Source organism: Rhineura floridana, chromosome 2, assembly GCF_030035675.1.
Source record: "Rhineura floridana isolate rRhiFlo1 chromosome 2, rRhiFlo1.hap2, whole genome shotgun sequence".
Taxonomy (NCBI): domain Eukaryota; kingdom Metazoa; phylum Chordata; class Lepidosauria; order Squamata; family Rhineuridae; genus Rhineura; species Rhineura floridana.
In genome coordinates, this window is record NC_084481.1 from 124,822,098 (window position 1) to 124,846,689 (window position 24,592).

The following is a 24,592-nucleotide window of genomic DNA, read 5'->3' on the forward strand; positions in this document are numbered from 1 at the left end:
GTGGAGGCAATACTGAGCTAGATGGACCAGTGGTCTGACTCAGTGTAAAGCAGTTCCTATGTGCCTGGCTTTGGTTTCCTTCAGAAAGAGAATGATCAAAAGAGGCTTGTGCCGGCTTAGTGACTAACAAATTTGTTCTAGAATAAGCTTTTGTGGACTACAGCCTACTTCATCAGTGCATGAAGTGTTATACTGAGTTGCAGGTAAATATACACATGGTTGGGCGCTGGGGCTGTGTAGGCAGTGAGGGTAAGGTGAACTGAAATGTAGAAAGCACAGAGACAGTGACAATTACATAATTAACCATAGTAATTCACACAACTGTTTTTGATTACACAGATATCCTAGTACTGGTAAGCCAATTAATACATATAGTATTGTTGCGCACCACCCCAATCTCCAAGCAGTGCGAGACTTCTGGGGGTTCCTGCGCTTTACCCAGGGTTTGGTTTCCTTGGAATGAAGGTCAGCGGAGACTGTGGTGTCTTTATATGGTTTATTTACACATATATACAACCTGAGCGTAAGATGGAGGGGTTCTCTGCATTAACAGCCCATCAGATCTTGCTCCCCAAGGCCTATAGCTTTGGGGTCCCTTCAGACACAGAGAGCAAGCCAGCCTCTCTGTCTGTTTTCAGTTCCCAGCCTTTCCTCAGGCTAACTCTAACACAGACACACAAACTATTTCCTTGTTGGGGAGGGTACAGTTACCTCTCTCCTGAAAAGAGTTCTTAGTGGGGCATATTGCTCCCCTGTCAGATTCTTACCCTTGTTATTGGGGGCACTTGGCAGACCTGGCTGAATCCATTAACTTATGAATGAAACTAGTCTGACCGGTAGAATGGGGTTCTTCCTTTGCAGATCCCAAGTCACAGGCTGGAAAGGAGATTTATAGAAATCATTCATCTTACCCCCACCCCCAAATACCTCAACAGTATGATAAAAAAATCCATTGCCCCAATTCAACCACAAATGATAGCACTGAATCTCTTCAGGGATTGTAATTAAGCAGTTTCACATTATAGTTTCATGGAAGTTACAGGACTCTTACTGGTATTTGTATATATTTATAAATATATAACCTGAGCATAGGTGGAGATTCAGAGCTTCATACCCCTTCTGTGTATATGTGTAATTCAAAGATTCATGGTAAGCCTGTAATTTAATGCAATCTTCTCCCAAATATCCCCAAATCAAGAGCTTCAGTTTAGTTCTCTGAATTTATTTAATGTATTATATTTATATACTGCCCTCTCACAAAACATGAATCTCAGTGTGCCCTAATCTGAACTGCCTATCTAAGCATTTATATACATATACATCTCCTGATGTTTTCATCCCCGGCTGAGGGAGGTGGGAGAAGTTGAGAGAAGAAAGGCACTCTCCCTTCCACAACAGTTTCTGGTCATCATAAAAGCCAACAAATTTCCTTAACAAAGAGTTAGGGTACTGAGCAGGACTACTTTGCCAGGACTATTTACAGGTCCAAGATGCTGACCAGGTATGCCTTAGGCAACGTAACTGAGAGAAAGTGAATTCACAGAAATCTTAGAATCAATAATCACCGCACGGGAAGGGGCCCAGAGAGGCAATTCAGACCAAACCCAGAACTATCTATTCTTGCTGTAATTTAAAATTATATTAAGTCATCTATGTGCTTTACCCACTGAGCACTCTCTCTGTCAGTTAGTGAATGCTGCTGTCTTCTACATCTCTTCTGTGTATTATATGTAATTCAAAGATTCATGGTCAGCTGTAATTTAATGCAATCTTCTCCCAAGGAATGTTATGTATAATTTGCTCAATTCTCATGGTAATCACCCTATCCTTTGTAAAGTAATTAACAATATCTCCTTAGCACCCCAGCTTCTGCCCTGCTGTGCCCAAAGTGTTTATGGCTTTGTGGATTCCTTCTCTGTAGGAAGATGCCATTTCCAATTTATTTGCCATGTTTACCATGGTCCTGAAAGACTTCAGAAGGCAACAAAGATCCCATTTCAAGTTTCTAGTGTAGCAGTGGTCAGAATCAGCAGTACTTAGCTAGTAATTTTATCAGAGCTTGGAAAAGTTAATTTTTGGAACTACAACTCCCATCAGCCCAATCCAGTGGCCATGCTGGCTGGGGCTGATGGGAGTTGGAGTTCAAAAAAGTAACTTTTCCAAGCTCAGAATTTTATGGATGGACAGGCTTCAAATTCTTTGTGCCTTGTACTCTCTAGAACCACACAAATTTAGCAAAATCAGTATGTGTTTGTGTGTGTGTGTGTGTGTGTGTGTGTGTGTGTGAGAGAGAGAGAGAGAGAGAGAGAAAGTTTCCTTGATTGGTAGAATGGTAGTGCAGTTTAGGACTCCTGAAATGTCAATTCTCATTCTGACTGCTGTTTTCGCTCTATTGGGTGAGCCAACTCAGGAGCTTTGCTGCAAGTCCCAGCTAGTCATTGGGGTTGAACATGCCTTACTTCACTGAGCTGCAGGCACAAGGCCAATGAGAAGGTGCAAGAGGCCATAATCTACTTGGCCAGCTGCCCTCACTAAGCCTCACAGCAAGCTGCTACTTTGTTTTTCATCTACCAGCTTGGAAATATGTTTAGCTATCTACACGGATAAGAAAACACTAGTTAATGATTTACTACGTATGTGTAAATTCGAGTTCCCCTTTAGAATCCCTGCCTAGATTCCATGTGGCTTGGTAGCAAATGGGCAGCCGGTGCAATTCTATCAGCAGCGGGGTGACATGTTGGCGATACCCTGCCCCAGTGAGCAGTCTCACTGCTGCATTTTGCACCAGCTGCAGCTTCCGGACCAACCTCAAGGGCAGCCCCACTACAGTAATCCAACCTGGAGGTTACCAGTGCATGGGCAACAGTGGTCAGGCTATCCCGGTCCAGAAACAGTTGAAGCTGTCTTACCAGCCAAAGCTAGTAAAAGGCATTCTTAGCCACTGAGATCACCTGGGCCTCTAGCGACAAAGATGGATCCAGGAGCACCCCCAGACTACAGACCTGCTCTTTCAGAGGGAGTACGACACCATCCAAAGCAGGCAACTGACCAATTATCCGAACTCAGGAACCACCAACCCACAGCGCCTCCATCTTGCTAGGATTCAGACTCAGTTTATTGGCCCTCATCCAGGCCACCACAGTCCAGGCACCAATCCAGGGCTTGCACAGCCTCTCCCGATTCAGATGTTACATAGAAATAGAGCTGGGAATCATCAGTGTACTGCTGACACCTCACCCCAAATTTCACTCCCAAGGACTTCATATAGTTGTTAAACAGCATGGGGGACAAGATGGTATCCTGCAGCACCCCACAGCACAACTGCCAGGGGGTCAAAAGACAATCACCCAATGCATTCTCTGAAAACGACCTTGGAGATAAGATTGAAATCACTGTAAAACAGTGCCTCCAATACCCATCTCACCACGTTGGCCCAGAAGGATACCATGGTTAATGGTATCAAAAGCTGCTGAGAGATCAAGTAAGAGTAACAGGGTCGCACTCCCCCTGTCCTTCTCCCAATAAAGGTCATCCATCAGGGCGACCAAGGTCGATTCAGTCCCATAACCAGGCCTGAACCCAGACTGAAATGGGTCAAGATAATCTGTTTCATCCAAGAGTACTCGCAATTGCTGTGCCACAACCCTCTCATTCACTAAATTCAGTGGGGCTTATACTAGGACATAGGTTTGATGGAGACATTGTCCCATGGTATGGCCTGAAAGCACATGAAGCCCCCATTTTGAAACTAAGCAGATTGGGGTCTAGCCAGTGCCTGGATGGCTGACCACCTGGGAACTATATATCTGTCACTTTGGGTTCCATGACGCAAGAAAGGCAGGATAAATATATAGAAAGAATTAACATGATTCTGTAGTGGTTCTCTTGTGGTGTAATGGTCTTTCCACACAAACCAAGCAAAGTGGCAAAACCAGGCAAAAGTCAATGTAACTGAAGTGGGCCAGTAACCCTTAAATCTACTTATTAAGGGAACATCTTAATTTTATTTATAGATTTTGTTTATTTGCTATATTTTGATCCCACTTTCAGACATCTATTGCCTCTCAAAACCCCTCCTTAACTATTTCCAACCTAGATCAATTTGTTATAGTTTTCTTGAAAATCACATCTTCCATTAAGAACTGTTTTTTGTCACATTTCTTTTTTTTTTAACCTGCTTTTGCGAACTGAACAAAGTGAATCCTTTTGTTGGGGGAAGGCATAAAAATAATCAGATATGGGGGGGGGATGTCTGTCACCTGCTGAGATTTTCTGTACTTATATGAAGGAGGCTGGCTGCATGAGGTCACTGCAGATAAGGAGAGTCACCATACCACAGCTTGTTGTGATCATTTAGTTCAATAAAAACTGGTGGCAAGCCAGTGTCACAGTTCCACTTTAGTTCTGGATGATGCCTGTGCTTATACATAGACGACCCTGTAATATGTTTCCATTGTCAGTTGCAGAGCTTTTTCAGAGCCTGCCATTTGTGTGCAAGCCAAAAGATACATGGGGTGGCAGTTTGAGAATGCAAGGAGAGAGCTGTGATAATTATAGGCACAAAACAGCTGCTCAGAACTGTCCCACAGGCAAACATTTGAGCTGCATCACAATCCCTTGTGTGCAACCCCTTGGCTGTTAAACTTATGCTTTCTGTTCTTTGGCTCTTGTTTCTTTTCTATGTACAAAGCACAGGAGCAATTGGTTCACGGTGCATGTTCTAATATGAAATTGTGCACTTTGGACTTTGAGTTTCTTAAACTGTTCCTGAAGACATATTCTCAAGTCACCTTTTGACCATATTGACATGTCCATAAGGTTTTGATTTGTTCTGTTAGTCTTTGGGAAACCATCACCACAGGCCACTTCCAGATGACCTGTTTATTGAGCATTCATTCCATTTGTCATGAATGCTATATTCTGTGTCTACAACGGCTATGCTCTGCCTCTGTAGATGAAGGCGGCATACATCCGAATACTAGTTGCTGTAAACCACAGGCGGGGAGAATGAATGAATGAATGAATCTTTATTTTTACCCTGCCCTTTTTCCAAAACTGGAACTCAGGGCGGCTTACAAATAAAAACTACACATAGGTAAAAAAACCATACAAAAATATACAATTAAAATAGAATTAAACTATTCGTGACATTAAAACCATGAAACATACACTTAAGATACTAAGACAATTTAAAACATTAAGAATAGGACCATAGAACAATACAACAGACCTTATGAGGCCCTATCTTAAACATCTTCTAGTCCAAAAGCCTGTCGGAATAAAAAAGTCTTTGCCTGCTGACGGAAGGATAGCAAGGAAGGGGCCATTTGTGCTTCCCTAGGAAGAGAGTTCCAGAACCTGGGGGCAGCCACTGAGAAGGCCCTATCTCGCGTCCCCACCAATCACGCTTGCGAAGGTGTTGGGACTGAGAGAAGGGCCTCTCCTGAGGATCTCAACGATCTCAGGATCTCCTGAGTGCTCTTGTTCTCAGGCCCTGCTTGTGGGCTTTCTATAGGCATCTGGTTGACCACTGTGAGGACAGGATGCTGCACTAGATGGGCCTTTGGCCTGATCCAACAGGCTCTTCTTCTGTTATGTTCTTATGGGGAGGTTATATTATATAATGTTGCATCAACATTATATCCCACACATAGCACGTTGTTATTCCACCCACAACTACTGAATTTCCCATCACTTTCCTTAACCTAAAAAGTACAATTATGGGGAAAGTGGGATTGCTGCACAAGAGTGCCAAATTCATTTCAGTTGTGCAACTTGAATTTGCCACGATGTGATTCAAACCTACCCAACAACAATGATAGTATGGAAATGCTCACAACTCACATTTGGATTTGCCAGTTTATAGCTCAATCCACTTTTCAAAGTGTTTTAGTCTGGAAAATCTCAAACCAAAAATAAGCCAATACACCAATGGCAACCTAAAACACATTTTCCTTCAGCAGCTGAATGGTGGTTGGGGATCTACCCACACTGCAAGAGCCTGAGTGCATGGTGGTTGCCAGATGCACCTGTGTGGCTTCAAGTAGTAGCTTGCATTGTGAGTGGTGGTCACCAAGGGAAGGGAAGGTGTAGTAGCTTCAGCCTGAAATGCAAATTTTGTTTTAAAATGTATAGGCCGCCATTCAGTTTGCAAGACTCACAAAATGAAAAGGAAACAATTAAAAAATAAAATCATAAACCAAAGGGAAAAAAACACAAAATCAGATCCTCAGTAATATCAGTAAAATTCATACAATTATCACGTTCTAGAAGGCCTGAAAAGAGCTTTTCTTGGTGCTAGAAGGAAATCAGGTTGGGAGCCAGGCAATTCTTCTTGGGGGACAGGGTTCCATTTAGGGCAGGGCTCGGAAGCCTCAGGCCTGAAGGCCAAATGTGGCCCTTCAGGCCTCTTTACCTGTCCCTCCTCTCCCCAGGCCACAGTCCCTCCTTAGCCACAGCCTCTTTTTCCCAGGCCGCCCCTCACCAACCTTGGTTCACATCCTTCTTCAGTTTTTTGCCTGGCTAGAACGTGTCCTTGAACTGTGATCGTGACTCTTACTTGCCTAGATGAAGGATAGAAAGGGTGTGTAAGAAGTGTGTGTAGAAACTAGCCTACTGCATAAAGGTAAAATGTATATTCATTGTTCTGCTCACAGGTTGCTCAGAAGAGAATATAGCCCTTGAGCTGAGAAAGGTTTCCTACCCCTGATTTATGAGGGATTGTGACTGAATGAGCCTTCTCCCTAGTCGTTGCTTGCCTGGCCCCTAGAGGTGGAGGGGCACAGATGAGAGTCTCCAAAGATGCTTGTATATTAATTAGGATCACTCAGGTTGGGTTCCTGAATAGCTCACATCTATGGTTTTACAAGCGCACTGTTCAGGTTTAACAAGATTCCTAGGGCCAAGCTACATGTAATGAGAGGCAGGAGACCTATGTCTGGATCACCCTTTTTTTTGTAATTTAAAAGCAGGCATGAGGGGTGTGCTGATTTGGATCAGGGCTCTATGAAGGATAGTCCGATCTACAGCTATGTTCGGAGACAGATCCCTGAACCTGAACTAACATTTGCAGGAAGGGAGTCTGGGGAACTGAAGTAAATAGTAGTGACAAGGGATGAAGTTCTAGGCTTAATAGACAAAATAAAAACTGACGAATCGCCGGGTCTGTATGGCATCCACACAAGAATTCTCAAAGAACTCAAATGTGAAATCACTGATCTTCTAACAAAAAGATGTAGCTTGTTCCTCAGATCTGCCTCCATAGCTGAGGACTGGAAAGTGGCTGCTGTAATGCCAATCTTTAAAAAGGGATTTGGGGGAGGGGGTTCCTGGAAATTACAGGCCGGATTGCTTAACTTCTGTCCTGGAAAACTGATAGAAAGTATTGTTAAAGACAAATTAACCAAGCATATAGAAGCACAATTCCTGCTGAAGCAGAGCCAGCATGGCTTCTGCAAGGGAAAGTCCTGTTTCAATAACCTATTAGAGTTCTTTGAGAGTGCCAACAAGCATATAGATAGAGGTGATCCAGTGGACATAGTGTACTTAGACTTTCAAAAAGCTTTTGACAAGGTACCTCACCAAAGACTCCTGAATAAACTTAGCAGTCATGGAATAAGAGGAGAAATGCTCTTGTGGATCAGGAATTGGTTAAGTAGCAAGAAGCAGAAAGCAGGAATAAATGGACAGTTCTCCCAATGGAGGGCTGTAGAAAGTGGAGTCCCACAAAGATCGGTATTGGGATTGGTGCTTTTTAACTTGTTCATAAACGATCAAGAGTTAGAGGTGAGCAGTGAGGTGGCCACGTTTTCTGATGATACTAAATTTTTCAGCATTGTTAAAACAAAGGGAGATTGTGAAGAGCTCCAAAATGACCTCTCCAAACTGAGTGAATGGCCAGTAAAATGGCAAATACAATTCAGTGTAAACAAGTGTAAAGTTATGCATATTGGAGCAAAAAATCTTAATATCACATATGCTCATGGGGTCTGAACTGGCAGTGACTGACCAGGAACGAGACCTTGGTGTTGTAGTGGATAGCTCACTGAAGATGTCGACCCAGTGTGCGGCAGCTGTGAAAAAGGCAAATCCCATGCTAGGGATCATTAGAAAAGGCATTGAAAACAAAACTGCTGATACATAACGCTGTTGTATAAATCTTTTGTACATTCTGTACACTCAGGCCCTGCTTGTGGGCTACCTATGGGCCTCTGGTTGGCCACTTGGTGAGAACAGGATGCTGGACTAGATGGTCCATTGGCCTGATCCAGCAGACGCTTCTTAGGTTCTTATGATCTTAGCAGTACACCACTGAATACCAGCTTTGCACCCTAGTTATAAGGTCCAAGAGGCACTTAGTGGCTGTACTTGGAAACAGAATGTTGGCAATTCTCTATGTTCTTTCAGGGTGGGGGGAATATATTCAAGTTTCATTCTCACAGACTAGCTTCTTTCTTCCTGTAGCAAGAGCATTTATGCAGGCTGTACAGTGGGTGTTGAGGCACAACAATTAGTGCTGGGCGGGATGGGAATGTTAGTCTTAACATTTCAAATGATTATTCATGTTGAAAGCTTACAGTCCTAATTGTAGGATTCAATCAGTGTTTTTACATTTCATGCTTTGCCTTTCGTACTAACGAATCACGGTGACATTTTGATGGAGTTAAAAATGCCATAGGTCTTGTAATGAGAAACTCACCCCTTATAGAACAAATAATGCAGTTCCATGTGGAGATTTGTTTATGTGATCTCTGGCTTTAACCAGTAAAAATGCAGGCAAGAAAGAACCTGCTTAAAGAAGTAACAAATCAAAGTCATGTGCAACCCATCTAATCCAAAGTACTTAGAAGTTAAGGTCATTTAGTTTCATGGCTTTCAGTGGGACTAAACTCATGTAAATCTAAATTTATCTGATTTAACAACCTCTGCTTTGTCTTTCTGTAAATAAGCCTAATGTTTTATAGTTATTTGAGGGGATCATAAAACAGCTACCTTCACAACCAAGGTATTCTTGGATACTGCAGTCACACAAATATGCTTGTTCAAAGCCATTGTGGGCCGTTTCAGTCATTCAAAAAGGGTTTCCATGCCATGTGCTCAGTGACTGCCCCCAGGGTACATTTGAATTGAGAATGTAATGCAGAGGTGGGAACCTCCAGCCTGCAGGACAATCTTAGCCCACCAGAAGGTACAAGTTGGCCCTCAATGCCATTTCCCCAAACCATGCCCACCTGTCAATCAGCCAATGTTACTGCAATATTATAATGGTTGGTATTCCACATAACAGCTCAGCTTCCTAGAGGTGATGTCTTCTAAAATGGCATCATGTTTTGCAATTAGCATGGGCACTGTTTTCAATTCAAACATCACACAGTCTTTACTGTAGCAATGCCGCATCTGAAGAAACTACATAATATCACTAAACTGTGATGCCATGTGACATATTTTTATTTTATTTTTCATTGTTCTCTAGATTGCTATAACACTCCAATAGATGGACCAATATCTCCAAAGAAGTTCAAGAATGTCCCCGATCTTGACTTCAGAAGCAGGTGCTCTCCTGTGTCTTCTGAGTGGGCGCTGGTAAGAGTTACCCCAGAGGAAGATTTGACTGAACACAACCTTCTGGCTGTTCGGGTGATGGTAACCAGTGATGGAAGCAGGTATTTTGGGATGCTTGAATTTGGGAACTGAACTAGCCTATTTCCCAGAAGGAATGGGAATGAGAGTTTAAGGGAAATCCAGGCATTGTAGAGCCCATTTGTTAAAATAAACACAGGAAGTGGTATGGGGGAAGAAAGGATGATGAACCAAGAACATAAATTCTAACAGCTGTCTTGAACTCTTGTGGGCATATGATTCACTTGCAGGAAATCTCTACATCCTACACAAAGGTCTGAGTCATAATGGTGGGTTGGGGGGAGATATATATAATTGAATCAAGACTGGCCCTGCCTCTTATAAAAATTATAGTATTTGACTATTAGAATTTTCTGGAGAACAAGCACATTCTAAGCCATGGTTTTCACCATTTAAATATGAAGGAGCCCTGCCCTCTTTTGCATTGAAGTACTGTAGCTCAAGGGTAGCCAATGGGATGCCTTCCAGATGATGTTGGACTTACCACTCCCATCATCATGGCCATGCTGGCGGGGCTGATGTGGCTTGTAGTCCAACAACATTCTAACCCCAGCACCATTTATTACAGTTGTCTTGGTTTGAAGAACCATCCAAAAATTATGGCATGCATAAAAAGAGACAAGGTAACAAAGTTTTAAGAAATGGGCATTCAGCATTAGTTAAAATGGGCAAAATATGAAAAGGGGCAAAAAGGGAGTTTAAGATGATTAAGAGTAGTATGCTTAAGAAATAATAACTGAGAACCAGTGAAACCTACACATGCAGTTTCCAGGAATGTACTCAAGTTCCATACTAACACAAAAGCAAGGAGGAAATGATAGTGATATAGCAGTTAAGAGTATGCTTTTGATTCTATCATGAATGCTCACACCCTAAATTCATTTCTAAAATGAAACAAATGCATGTCCATTCACTCATAATCCATTTCTATGAGGAGAAAAAAGATGTGAATATAGAAACGTCGGAGAAATGAATGGAAATCCTTTTGTTTTGTTTCTTTCATTGATTTTTCCTAGGAGGGATTCCTGAAACTGATGAGGCATTGCATTGCTTAGCAAATGGATAGATCCAGGAACCATTCTATAGGAAGGGGGATTCTGGAGTGCTTTGAAAGTGTCAAGATATGAAACTGTCCAATCTGAAGCATAGAAACATCAGCTAAAAACTTTGCAAAACAAGTTCCTGGGGTGCCTGAAACTGATACAACCACAGAACATTCTGTAGGGAGAGAGGAATCTAGGTGCTCTAAAGGCGACATTGACAAGACATGAAAACTGTCCAGTTCAGCCTTTCCCAACTAGTGGGCCACCAGATGTTGTTGGACCACAACTCCCATCAGCCTTAGCCAGCATTGCCAATGGTCAGGAAAGATGGGAATTGTGGTCCAACAACATCTGGTGGCCCACTAGTTGGGAAAGGCTGGTCCAGTTGAAGTGGAAAGTAATGGGAACCTTAGAGAATGTGAGGATGGGGGAGAAATTAGATTCAGCTTGCATTTCAAGGTGAACCACCTGATTTGCACTTTCCCAAACAATAATGAACCAAAACACAAACCATCCTTTCAAATTCACATGTCCCCAAAATGTGTACAAAAATGCATACCTTAGTAAAAATAACATACAAGAATGCATTACATTATATTGCTTTGCAAAAATGTGTATGTTGGGAGATATCAATGTTAAATGCCAATGAATTTTCATGAGGATGCAAACTGGTGTAGAAATATAATATTTATTGCCTGCCCTTCACCAGCAGGTCCCAGGGTGGGTTACAGTACTTTAAAATTCAATATTAAAAACAATTAAAATAATTTACAATCTCAGGAATAGGGTGGGTCCTAAAAATCTACATCTCAAATGCCAAAGGCCAGAGTAAAGAGGTAGGTCTTTAGCATGAAAACTGTACAGTGAAGGTGCCAGGCACACCTCTATGGGCAGGGAATTACATAACTTAGGGGCTGCCACAGAGAAAAACCCTTTCCCAGGTCACCATCCCCCAAACTTCTGAGGGTGGTGGAACTATTAAGAAGGTCCCCTCTGCTGATCTTAACACTCGAGAGGGTCTGTAGGGAAAGAGGCAGTCTCTCAGACATTTGGGGCCTAAGTCACTTAGGGCTTTCAATGGTAGTGTGAGCACTTAAATTGAGCCCGGCAATATGAAGAGCTGAATTTAAGATTGAAAAAATAAGAAACTGACAGAAACTGAAATGGACAGATTTATCCATGTCTAAAAGAATGTTATCCTTTATTTAATTGCTTATAAAACAGGACCCTTTTGTTGTTCTGTATGTCTGAATCTTGGCTTATTTGATGCATTGGAGAGGTAGAAGCTGCATGCCACTTGGATGAAAACTCAAAAGTTATAGGCATCAAAAGACAGGCTGGTTTTCCAAAGTAATCATGGTAAATTATAGAATAGTAGAATTGGAAGGGGCCTATAAGACCATTGAGTCCAACCCGCTGCTCAGTACAGGAATCCAACTTAAAGCATCCCTGACAGGTGGCTGTCCAGCTGCCTCTTGAATGTCTCCAGTGATGGAGGGCCCACCACCTCCCTAGGGAATTGGTTCCATTGTTGTACTGTGACAATGAGAAACAAAAAACAAATGGAATGGTGACAAAAGAGAAATAATGAAAAATGAAAACCAAATTGAATGGGGCTACCACAAATGAAATGAAAGGGGGGGGGATCCCAAGTGCACATCCTAATAGTAGTTGCCAAACCCAGTCAGATAATTTATACTTTTTCTGTTGATGACCTCAGATGGAAAGTAGCCAAGGAATAAATCTCTGGCCATATTATATCTCCAATGGACAAGCACAGAAACATATGAAAAGCCCACCAGTTCTGATGAAGAAATCTTTTGGTTGCCATAAAGCTTAGTGTAAATAAATATGCCATGAAATAGGTTTCAGTGTACAATTCAGACAGCCTCAAGTTCCTGAAAAGTATTAAGTGTAATTGAAGTAGGAGTGCCTTTTCAATCTTTGTTAAGTTACTGTGAATATTTAAGTTGCAACTATCCAGCACAATCCATGCATTGATGCTTACAAGATGAAAAGTACAGCTGTGAAATACTTGATTCGCGGTTTTGTACCTCTTGCTGGCCATCCTTCATTCTAATGGCAGGCCTTTCTCTCCTTAGCTCTGAACTAGATCCTGATTTTCATGATGAGGCATCCATTTCTGATTTTAACAAAGGGCCCTTGCCTGAGCCAAGAGCCAATACCCCAATTTCACAAAGACCTCTGTCATTAAGCACAAGCTTGGCAAAGGGGGAAGAATGTTGTGAAATGTCCAAAGCTGCAAATGGTAAGTTCCAACACAATTCAGCCCATCCATGTCAACAAGACTGATTATGTGATTGAATTTAGAAAATATGTCAAAATCTGGGACCCAGTGTCTTGTTGGTATAGGAGTTGCCAAAAGACTAGGGTGAAAACCAACCCCGCAAGTTAGAACCTGCCACCACTCCTTAAGTCCAACCAACTTGGGCCAGAAGACTTCCAAGCTATACTCTGGATGGCACATGAGATTCAGTAACAAGAGCTAAAAGTCAGGCTGTCTCTGCCTTGAGAGCACAGAGGTGTCCACAGGCGTCAGGAACCGAGATGTGAGGCATAGAACAAAGGGACAAAACAATTTTTTATAGAGTAAGGCTTAGTAACAGCAACCCAATCCTCCCAGCCAGTCAGAGGACTAGCTGGATATAACTTTCCAGAACTGGAGTGTATGTGATACCTCACCAGAGAGGGATCCATTCCCAATTAGCAGGACCCACCACACTGGCCTTAAAGTATAGCTCATACCGAGAGCACAGATGCAAGGATGAGCTCATGTCTGATTAGTGGAAAAAACCTTTTTTTACATAGGCCAACTCCTTACCCAGATGTCTGAGTAAGGGAACAATTTTCCTGAATCAAAGAAATCTTTTCTTGGCAATCTTTTCTTGTAAAGGTTGGGATTCCAAGTTTTCCTAAGGCCCTTTAACATTCAGCAGCGTTGCCTTAGGTTGCCCACACCTCGGGTAGCCAGGTGAAAAAGAGGAAAGGGCTCCTGCACCTTTAATAGTTCGGTAAAGAGGGAATTCCAGCAGATGTTGCATATAATGCACATTAAACCTGCTGAGATCCCCTTAGCTACAGAACTATTAAAGGTGCAGTAATTCGGTCCTCTTTTGCATCTGACCGTTCTACCCAGATTCTACTGTGACAAAGCTAAGCCAATGGCAGTCAGAGAGACTGTAACTTTAAAGCAATGGTAAGAAACCTGTGGCCTTCCAGATGTTTCTGAGCTACAACTCCCACCTGCTCCAGACAACACAGCCAAAGGACAGGGAGAATGGGAGATGCAGTCCAGTAATATCTGGATGGCTACAGGATAGCCTCTAGTGCAGTGATGACAAACCTGTGGCCCTTCATATGTTCGACTGCAGCTCTCATTTTCCTTGACTAATGACCATGCTGGTTGGGGCTGATGGGAGATAGAATCCAACAATATTGTGAGGACCATAGGTTCTCTTTCCATACTCTAGTGAATGAGGGGACTGTGGAATCAGAACAACATCACAGAGTGCATCTCATAGCAACACTACAAAATGCATATGACTGGATTTGCATATTTGTAATTTAAGTGGCATTAAACAAAATCATATTGACAGAATTCTGAAGAGATTTCACTCTTTTATAATAATAGAACCTTGTTTTGTTTCAAAAGACCAGGATTTTTCAAGTTGACCCATAACCACTGTGCAGCTGCAGGCTTTTACAAGTTACCTTTGATGTGAAATTATTCAGAGGAATATCAGGTGGAAGCTAATTCAGTTTTTTTGGCCGGACAGCACATTGCATGGATAATTTGGAGAACAATAACTCTATGAAAAGGCAATATTTTAATCCAAGCACCCGAGGCAAAGAACCTTGTGTGAATTAAGATGCTGTTTTAATAAAGTGTATCTTTTGAAATGCAACAGTGAACTGAAGAGGTACCCAGCTGAAGAAGACCATGTGAAATAACAGCAAAAGGTTTTCCTTCCCCCCTACGTTTTGTCCAAATAAAGTTCAACTTTATTTCTCAAGATTCATCTATGTTACAAATGTTGTTCCCATCAGCTTGTAGTTATCTTACCTCCAAACTCTTCATTGTCATTGATGGGGTCAGATGGTACATCATGTATTTTCTCCTTTTATGGCCTCACTTGCCTGCTTTAGTTGTCTTTTATATCTGTGTTCAATAACCCCCCCCCCCAGTTGCATATGTTTTCTTACATTCATTGTTTGTTTGCCTGAGCAGTGTGACTAGTTTTTTCCTGAAGCAAATTGCAAGAGTTGTGTTTATTGTATTCTGTGTATTCCCATGGGAATGGTCACAGTGATAAATAATTTGTGCTGAGAAAGACAAATGTTACATTTTCTCCCTTTTTTATGTGAAAACCCACATGCAAGAGAAACAAAAAGAGCCACAGAAACTTCAGGGCACAAACGAGCTCTCGTGATGTATGATTCTGCAATAGTTAATAATTTAAAACTTGAACAGCAATCCCAAGGAGTTGAGAAATGTCACTTTCTGGGGAAACACTGGTTGGTGAAGGTTGCCCTCTAGTGGTTAATGGACACTTTCATACGTATTAACCTGCTGCCTGCTGAAAGTCTTGAAGTTGCCACTTGTAATCCTTTTTTGTCTTTTTAAGCCCTTCAGCGAGCCCATAGTCTTCGAGACTCTTCTACGTCAAAAAAATACCAAAACTGGAAGAAGAAAATTCAATCAAGTAAGATTTAGAATTGGGGTGTCCTCATTTGTCACACACTAATTTTTCTGCATTCTTCTTCACCGAACTTCATGCTCAGATTAAACTTTAGATCTCTGGTTTCTTGATATGTGCATATTGGGGTTTTGGCTGTTATGTTTTAAAAGAAAACTGCTTTGATAGCAGAGAACCAGTGTGGGAGGCACACAACCATCTTCCTGTCCACTGGTTCCTGTTTCTGAATTGCAACTCCTCCCTACAAAGCTTTTGTCTTTTGGGATTTCAAATACACAAGAACCATTTTATTGGTTCCCCTACAGATGCCTTCTGGCTCATTGGGTCTGGAAAACATCTGTGTTAGGGGAAGGACCCCGTAGCTCAGTGGTAGAGCATCTGCCTTGCATTCAGAAGGTTCCAGGTTCAATCCCTGGGAATGTCCCGTCAGGAACCCTGGCAAGTCACTGCCAGTCAGCATAGATAATGCTGAGCTAGATGGACCAATTATCTGATTCAGTATAAGGCAGCTTCCTATGTTCCTGTGTTACTGCTCAGATACCTCTTATCCATTGTCTGCGCAGAGGCTCTGTATTCTGCTTGCACATGCGGGCCTCTCAGCACCCTGGGACACACAGTTCTGGGATGCAGTATGGCCTTAATGACAGCGTGCACATGGGGATGGTGGGGATCCTATATCTCTGAGCAGGTGAGTGGCATGGCCATTTGGATGCAGTGCTTCATGAAGCTGTTCTTGGACATAATAAGAACTTGCCAGAGCTCACTCCCTACAAATAGTGCTATTAATAATCACCCTAAGAGTAATAATTGTTACTGTAACTCCCCCAAATAATAGTTCATGTTTTGTATCATTTTTTGTAGTCTCTTCCTCTTTTATTGAAGAGTATAAAAATCCGGTTTTGCATAGCCATGCCTTAGCCTACTGGTTAAAGACTAACCATAAGAAAATCTTTAATCCTCTTTTAAGGGAGAAGTGGGTGGGGAGCATTGTGCTCTTCACAATTAAATGTTTGTTTACATGTCTGCCTTTCAGTGGTGTGTGTGTGTGTATCCCATGGGTGTCTGGTGAAGTGTCTCCACAGGGAGCTAAAAGCCCATCAGAAGGAGGGTATGAATTTTAAGAACAGGTCAAAACCGATCTACTGGCCCCTGCCCCAATCATAGTATTTCCCCCCATTTTTTTCCTGTTATTTGAAAGTCTGTGGTTTTATCACCTGTGTAAGAATTTTTAGCACTATCACTTGTCACCCGGGTGACAAGTGACAACACCCGGGGGTGTTGGTGGTGGTGGAGGAGGAAGAACTGAGTTCAGTTCGTGTTTCTTTTCTTAAATGAGCCCATGTTATTATGTCAATTAAGGGGAACTGTAATCTCTTCCAGAATCCCATTGGAAGTCCAGGCACATAATATTCAAATGGGCCTTTAAATTGGACCAGTCAATCAAATAAATGAACAGGAACAATGTTTCTGTTGGTTTTCAGTGAAGCAGAGCTCCAAAGGTTCCGGTGTTCATGTCTTCTGAATTTATTCCCTCTCCACCCCAAAATAGTCTAAGCTCCTGTTCATGTTCTTTCCACTAAGTAATTTCAAGGCTTCCCCATCACCACATGAACACTCAAAGCAGCCAATTGCTAACATTGCTAACATTAAAGTGATAAAACAATAAAAACATCTTAAAAACAAAATGTTTTAAAAAGAATTATGATTCAGATGCAGACTGGGGCAAAGGTGTCCACTTAAGAGGCTTGTTGAAAGAGGAAGGTCTTCAGTAGGCAATAAAAACACAACAGAGATGGCACCTGTCTAATATTTAATGGAAGGGAATGCCAAAGGGCAGGTGATACAACAGTAAAGGTCTGCTTCCTATGTTGTATGGAACAGACCTCTTGATGAGATGGTATCTGCAGGAAGCCCTCACGTGCAGAGCGTGGAGCTCAGTGATCAACTGGGTATGTAAGGGGTAGGATGATTGTTCAGGTATCCTAGTCCCAAGTTGTAGAGGACTTTATATGCCCAAACCAGCACCTTGAACATAGCCCAGTAGCCAATTGGCAGCCAGTGCAATTCTTTCAGGAGCTGGATAACACAACTTGTGGGAGCTAATTGGCAGCCCCACATGGAGCACATTGCCATATTCCAGTGTGGAGGTTATCAGCATATGGGCAACAGAGTTATCCCAGTCCAGAAATGTCTGCAGCTCCCTTACCAGCCAAAGCTGGTAAAAGGCACTCCTAGCCACTGAGGTCAACTGGGTCTCTAATGACAAAGATGGATCCAGGAGCACCCCCAGATTATGAACTGGCTCTTTCAGAGGTGTACAACTCTATCCAAAGAAAGGAATTGACCAGTTATCTGGACTTGGGAACCACCTACCCACAGTACCTCCATTTTGCCAAGATTCAGTTTATTGGCCCTTATCCAGCCCACTACTGAATTCAGGCACCGGCCCAGGACTTGCATAGCCTCTCCCAATTCAGATGTTACAGAGAAACAGAGTGGAATATTATCAGCATACTGCTGACACTTCACCCCAAATTTTCTAATGACGGCTCCCAACAGCTTCAGATAGATGTTAAACAGCACTGAAGACAAGATGGTAGCCTCCAACACCCCACTGCATAACTGCCAGTACTATTCTCTGAAACTGATAAGATCTATTACCTCACTCAGCAGCTTCATATTGATGTTGAAGACATTGGGGAACAGGATGAAACCCTGCAGCATGTTGCACCATAACCACCATGGGGCTGAGCAAATGTTCCCCAGTGCTACTCTCTAGAAATAGTCCTGCAAGTAGGAGTAGAACCACCATATTGCTGCCTCACAGAATCAACAGAAGTCAGATGCCATGGTCAATTATATCAAAACCCCACCAAGATATCCAGGAGAATGAACAGGGCCACATTCCCCTGTCTCTGTCATGGTATAGTTTTGGTGCTAAACGCTGAACCGAGCTGGGTCTAGATAATGTGTTTCACCTAAGCACATCTGAAATTGATCGGCCACTGCCCTCTTTAACACCTTGCCTCCATAGGGGATAATAGCCAACGAGTGGTAGTTGTTCAATAGTTCAGGGTCAGGAAGACGAGCGTGCAGACAGACCCCACTTTCAAGGCCCAGCAGTACCGCCCCCTCCTGCAAAGAAGCATTTAGTACCACCCATCCAGGCAATTTTTATAAACCACTATAGGCAAGGATCCAGAGCACAGGACATGGGACTGACTCCTCCAAGTGTCTTGTACAACTCCTCAGGCTGCAACAGCTAAAAATAATTGGAACAGACAGTGCCCTGGGCACTTCCTCTCATACTGTAACTCAAGTGGCATCCAGGTCAGAGCCAATACAAGACACTTTTGCCACCAAAGTGCCTTGCAGAGCTGGCCACAGAAGGTTGAGCTGACTCAGAAGACAGGTTGGAACCAACCAGCCCCTTCCCAATCCTGGAAATTTCAGTTGGATGACTACTTGAGGATGCTATGGTCACCCTCTCTCCACTGCTCCAGTGGTCTTTCTGCCCCCACATCATGTTCAACCCCTCTTGCCCTTCTGGCTCCCTTAAAACAGCTTGGTTTCCTAAACAAAACCTGGATAAGCTGGTGGGGTGAAAAGGTGAGGAAGTGGGTAGGTACTTTTGAAGGTTGCTTATTAACCCGGGGAGGGTTAATCTCTATGACTAATTGCCTATTACTCTGAACTGTCATTGCTTTATAATTTTTATCGTTTGTATTGTATTATTATGATGTATTTTATTGTAACTGAGTTGTACGTCGCCTAGAGTGGCCACTGGCCAGATAGGCGACACATAAATTAAATTATTATTATTATTATTATTATGCATGTGGTCATTTAATACTGAGGTAAATATTCCTCAAACTAAAGCTCCCTGCTCCTCCTTTAGAATTTTGTGTTACCTGTATCAGTAGAGTGCCACTGCCTCCGCCCCCCACCAAAGCCACTGCTAAAGTTCACTGGGTGACTTTGAGCTAGTCATGATCTCCCAGGCTCACCTACTTAACAGAGCTGTTGTGATTATAACATGGGGTGGGGTGGGGAGAGAACTGTGGATGCCACCTTGCGTTCCTTGGAGGAAGGGTGGGATATAAATGTAATAAATGAATAAATACAATCCTGGCTATATCTTGTTTGCTTAAATATACAGGCATCAGATGAAATAATTTTACTTGCTTTTCAGGGTACTGGACTGTTAAAAAGTGTATATTAATAAATGTGTTGATTTATCCAAAGCTGTACAAATATTTCCTGCATTTACTATTCTGTTGACAACCCCCCCCCAAACCTATTCAATATTAAGTTATGTGATCCAAGAATCCATATTGGAATACACACAGTCTCCTGCATTGCAGAGAACAAAAACATTTCTCCATTATGTTTGAAATAAAAAGTCTTTGACAGCTTGTCCCCTGCTGAGCTTAATTGGCACCACCAGGGGCAGAGCTCAACCATTCAGTCAATGAAGGGACAGGCCTTGAATTCCATTGTGGAAAGGAGTGGTTAGGCAGGGAAATGATGGAAGAGTAGACATTCTGCTGCGCAGTTTTTCAGGTGAGGCTAGGAAAGCAGATAAAAATTACTAGATGGCAAGCTGATAATGAGTCGTACAGCAACACGGTTGGTAAGACTTACTGTTGTAGAGGCATGAGGGAAATCTGACAGCACTAGCAGACTGCAGTCAGGGAATCTGAATGTGGCAACCAATTTGCAAAGCCATGGTAGAACTCAATAATATTGAACATCCAATTTGGATTTTTTTTCCAAACACACACACACACACCACCACCTCCAACAACAGCCCTAAAAAAGTTACATAGAAACAGCATCCTACAAGCTTCTCCAGAGAGTGAATAGTTTTCTATAGTATTAGTAGCACCAGAATGGGAGTAATTACATTTCTTTTTTACTCAGTGGCACGGGTAGAATTGCTGACTTTCATGTATGTTTTAAAACTATATTTTATGGTTCTTCTACACTTTTGGAACAGATCCAAATGAAAAAGTTGATTATAAATCTCTGAATACAATAGGGACCCCAATACATGACTGGAGTAGTAGGTAACCATTTCCTTCCATCCTTACCTGAGGACATCAGCTGATGCCTTTCTTTATAAACCACCTTTCCAAGATGAGGTTTGTTACAAGAAGAGAGGGCTTTTCTAGTTGCAACCTAGTTATAGAAAGCACCCACCACCACTAGCCCAGAGGAACACCTGGGTCAACTTTTCTGTTTTTTAGGCCCTTGTAAAAAATGTTTTTTTTGGTTTTTTTTAAAAAGGCATTTAAAAACATTTTTACTCTTGGGCAGAGCAATCTAAACCCTTGCTGAGGAGTGATAGATTCACTGCTGCAGGAGAAGCATGGTCAGTTCATGCCAGCCAGAGCCGAAAGGGAGGAGCATTATATACTGTATATGTATCTGGTTATATATAATATACATATTTATATTTATAAAATATATGTATATTATAAAATATGTATTTATACATTTTGTAATATATATAACATATTTATAAAAACACATATATATTTAACCTAACTGGTTAAAAGAAAATATGCTTTACAATGCTTTTCTCTGGCAAGGAGTTGGACTAGATGACCTTCAAGGTCCCTTCGAACTCTCATCATTCTTTGTGGATGGAGTTGGCTGCCATTTGGGTACTTGTACTGAGCCATAGCTTCAGTTGTGTAGACCGTTCAGTTGTCAGTGAACAGACAAATTCTTTCTTTATGAAATTTCTTAAACACCTACTACTGAAGATAGTCTCATGGCGACTTATAATATAAAAGTACTATAAAATACATATTGCTTATATGCTGTGCTTCCCAGTGGAATACATGTGAGCTAAATCAACAGCAAGGTACTCTGCACCTTTTGCCTGTGGCTTGTGCAACTTGAGGAGACAGAGGCTGGCTGGCTTGAGTAGCCTCTCCTTGAGACCCAGTGCCTGCAGGAAGAAGGAGAACATCGCCACCCAGGGAAGGAGAGCCTGCTGTTGCTGCTGCTGTTGGAACATCACCTCCACCACCCTTCCCAGTGGGACTGCTGCCTGGCAGACGTGCCTCCTGCAGGACCAGGTCCCAGGCACCCAGCCAGCTGTGACTAATTTCCATCACCTGTCCCTCTTTGGAGGGATACATAAGCCGGCTGGCTGAGGTGGCCTGGGAGACCCAGTGCCTGCAGGAAGAAGGAGAACATCGCCACCCAGGGAAGGAGAGCCTGCTGTTGCTGCTGCTGTTGGAACACCATCTCCACCACCCTTCCCAGTGGGACTGCTGCCTGGCAGACGTGCCTCCTGCAGGGCCAGGTCCCAGGTACCCAGCCAGCTGTGACTAATTTCCATCACCTGTCCCTCTTTGGAGGGATACATAAGCCGGCTGGCTGAGGTGGCCTGGGAGACCCAGTGCCTGCAGGAAGAAGGAGAACATCGCCACCCAGGGAAGGAGAGCCTGCTGTTGCTGCTGCTGTTGGAACACCATCTCCACCACCCTTCCCAGTGGGACTGCTGCCTGGCAGACGTGCCTCCTGCAGGGCCAGGTCCCAGGTACCCAGCCAGCTGTGACTAATTTCCATCACCTGTCCCTCTTTGGAGGGATACATAAGCCGGCTGGCTGAGGTGGCCTGGGAGACCCAGAGCCTGCAGGAAGAAGGAGAACATCGCCACCCAGGGAAGGAGAGCCTGCTGTTGCTGCTGCTGTTGGAACATCACCTCCACCACCCTTCCCAGTGGGACTGCTGCCTGGCAGACGTGCCTCCTGCAGGACCAGGTCCCAGGCACCCAGCCAGCTGTGACTAATTTCCATCACCTGTCCCTCTTTGGAGGGATACATAAGCCGGCTGGCTGAGGTGGCCTGGGAGACCCAGAGCCTGCAGGAAGAAGGAGAACATCGCCACCCAGGGAAGGAGAGCCTGCTGTTGCTGCTGCTGTTGGAACATCACCTCCACCACCCTTCCCAGTGGGACTGCTGCCTGGCAGACGTGCCTCCTGCAGGACCAGGTCCCAGGCACCCAGCCAGCTGTGACTAATTTCCATCACCTGTCCCTCTTTGGAGGGATACATAAGCCGGCTGGCTGAGGTGGCCTGGGAGACCCAGAGCCTGCAGGAAGAAGGAGAACATCGCCACCCAGGGAAGGAGAGCCTGCTGTTGCTGCTGCTGTTGGAACATCACCTCCACCACCCTTCCCAGTGGGACTGCTGCCTGGCAGACGTGCCTCCTGCAGGACCAGGTCCCAGGCACCCAGCCAGCTGTGACTAATTTCCATCACCTGTCCCTCTTTGGAGGGATACATAAGCCGGCTGGCTGAGGTGGCCTGGGAGACCCAGAGCCTGCAGGAAGAAGGAGAACATCGCCACCCAGGGAAGGAGAGCCTGCTGTTGCTGCTGCTGTTGGAACATCACCTCCACCACCCTTCCCAGTGGGACTGCTGCCTGGCAGACGTGCCTCCTGCAGGACCAGGTCCCAGGCACCCAGCCAGCTGTGACTAATTTCCATCACCTGTCCCTCTTTGGAGGGATACATAAGCCGGCTGGCTGAGGTGGCCTGGGAGACCCAGAGCCTGCAGGAAGAAGGAGAACATCGCCACCCAGGGAAGGAGAGCCTGCTGTTGCTGCTGCTGTTGGAACATCACCTCCACCACCCTTCCCAGTGGGACTGCTGCCTGGCAGACGTGCCTCCTGCAGGACCAGGTCCCAGGCACCCAGCCAGCTGTGACTAATTTCCATCACCTGTCCCTCTTTGGAGGGATACATAAGCCGGCTGGCTGAGGTGGCCTGGGTTTTTGTCTTTTGTTTTGTTTTTGTTTTGCTGCTTTTTCTTTTTTCTTTTGGGTGCCATTGGTTTTAGCTATGGGTGGGTTGGGTTTCGTTTTATATTGTAGTTCTTGGGTTTTTATGTAGTTTGTATGTTGTATTTTACTTTATCTTGTACGCCGCCTAGAGTGGCCGCTTGTGCGGCCAGATAGGCGGCCTAGAAATAAAATTTATTATTATTATTATTATTGTGAAGAGCATAGAAGCAGTTTTCAGAATCTAGACTAGACAAATATATCAAATTTGACAGCCTTGGCCCACCACTCTGCCACTAACAGCCACCCATATCTAAGGAAGCCAGACCTAACCATGGGACAGGACAGAGATCATACCATATAAATATTGCTTAAATAACATGTCTGTTAAGGGCCTGGCATGGCCCTTAACAGCTGTAATTGCATTTTGGAACTTGAGTGAACATGGAAAGCCCTTAATGCAACATGTTAACCAAGAGGTTTGTTTTCTTTTCCATTGAATGTTTTTATTATTGACTGTCTTGTTTTTAAATTTTCTAAACTGCGGTGAAATCATTGATAAAATGTTCTGTATAAACTTCAATTTATTTCAATAAATAAATCTTAGCCTGGCCAATACATAAGTCTGGGAATAAGTCTCATTATGTTCAATGGGCCTTACTCCCAGGTAAGTGAGCACAGAATTATGGCCATGTAGCCCAATCCAATGCATGTTCAGTGTGACATTTGAACCAGGCCTATGTCTTGTTACTTTTTGCTCTTCCTTCTATAAGACTTTGTTTTGATGTGGGAGATTATTTTGGCCATACCTGCAAATGCTACATTTAAACTGGAGCTAGCATTTATGTTTTGTTGTAACTCTTATTTTCTAAAATGGGTTATTCAGTTATAAAAAGTCTTTCCAAAGTATATCTTGGCACATCATGCTGATCAGGACAGTTATTTTTCTCCTTTCCACTTCAAAGGTGTGTGTATGTATTTTTAACACCAAAATCTATGCAAATCTGGCTCTTTTTTTTATTGTTCAAACTCAAAAAAATCACCAGTGTATTTTCAGCGTTTCCACTCTTATGTTTTGTGGCTATCTGTGTATTGCCACTGTAGACATTACAGCAAATATCTCATCCATGAATGGGTAAATGAGCTTTACTTTTTAAAAAATTAACCTACTTATATTTTATGTATTTTTTTAATAAATCCACTTTTCCTTTTGTAGATTTCCCCCTATTGTACAGCAAGAAGAGTGGGTCATATTCAAAGGACACCTCTGACAGCCTTCAAAGTTGTTTTAAGGATGACCTTTCCCAGACAGAGGTATGGGGCAACACATTTTTAGCAATGCACTTTGTTGACCCATTGCACTATTTTAGTACTACAGTGTTGCTTTAACTGTTT

At 43.2% G+C, this 24,592-nt stretch overlaps 1 protein-coding gene across 16 annotated transcripts in view; it reads left to right on the top strand.

The window, feature by feature from the left end:
* MICAL2 (microtubule associated monooxygenase, calponin and LIM domain containing 2) overlaps positions 1 to 24,592 on the top strand; it is a 204,897-nt gene that overhangs the window by 150,935 nt on the left and 29,370 nt on the right. For 15 of the 16 annotated variants that reach the window (XM_061610428.1, XM_061610430.1, XM_061610431.1 and 12 more), the window contains 4 exons: positions 9,473 to 9,662; positions 12,785 to 12,951; positions 15,329 to 15,406; positions 24,414 to 24,511. In XM_061610428.1, the coding sequence (XP_061466412.1) occupies positions 9,473 to 9,662; positions 12,785 to 12,951; positions 15,329 to 15,406; positions 24,414 to 24,511 (533 nt within the window). Of the gene's footprint in view, positions 1 to 9,472; positions 9,663 to 12,784; positions 12,952 to 14,355; positions 14,391 to 15,328; positions 15,407 to 24,413; positions 24,512 to 24,592 lie in introns of those variants that run through there. The other variant, XM_061610440.1, reaches the window with a different exon arrangement.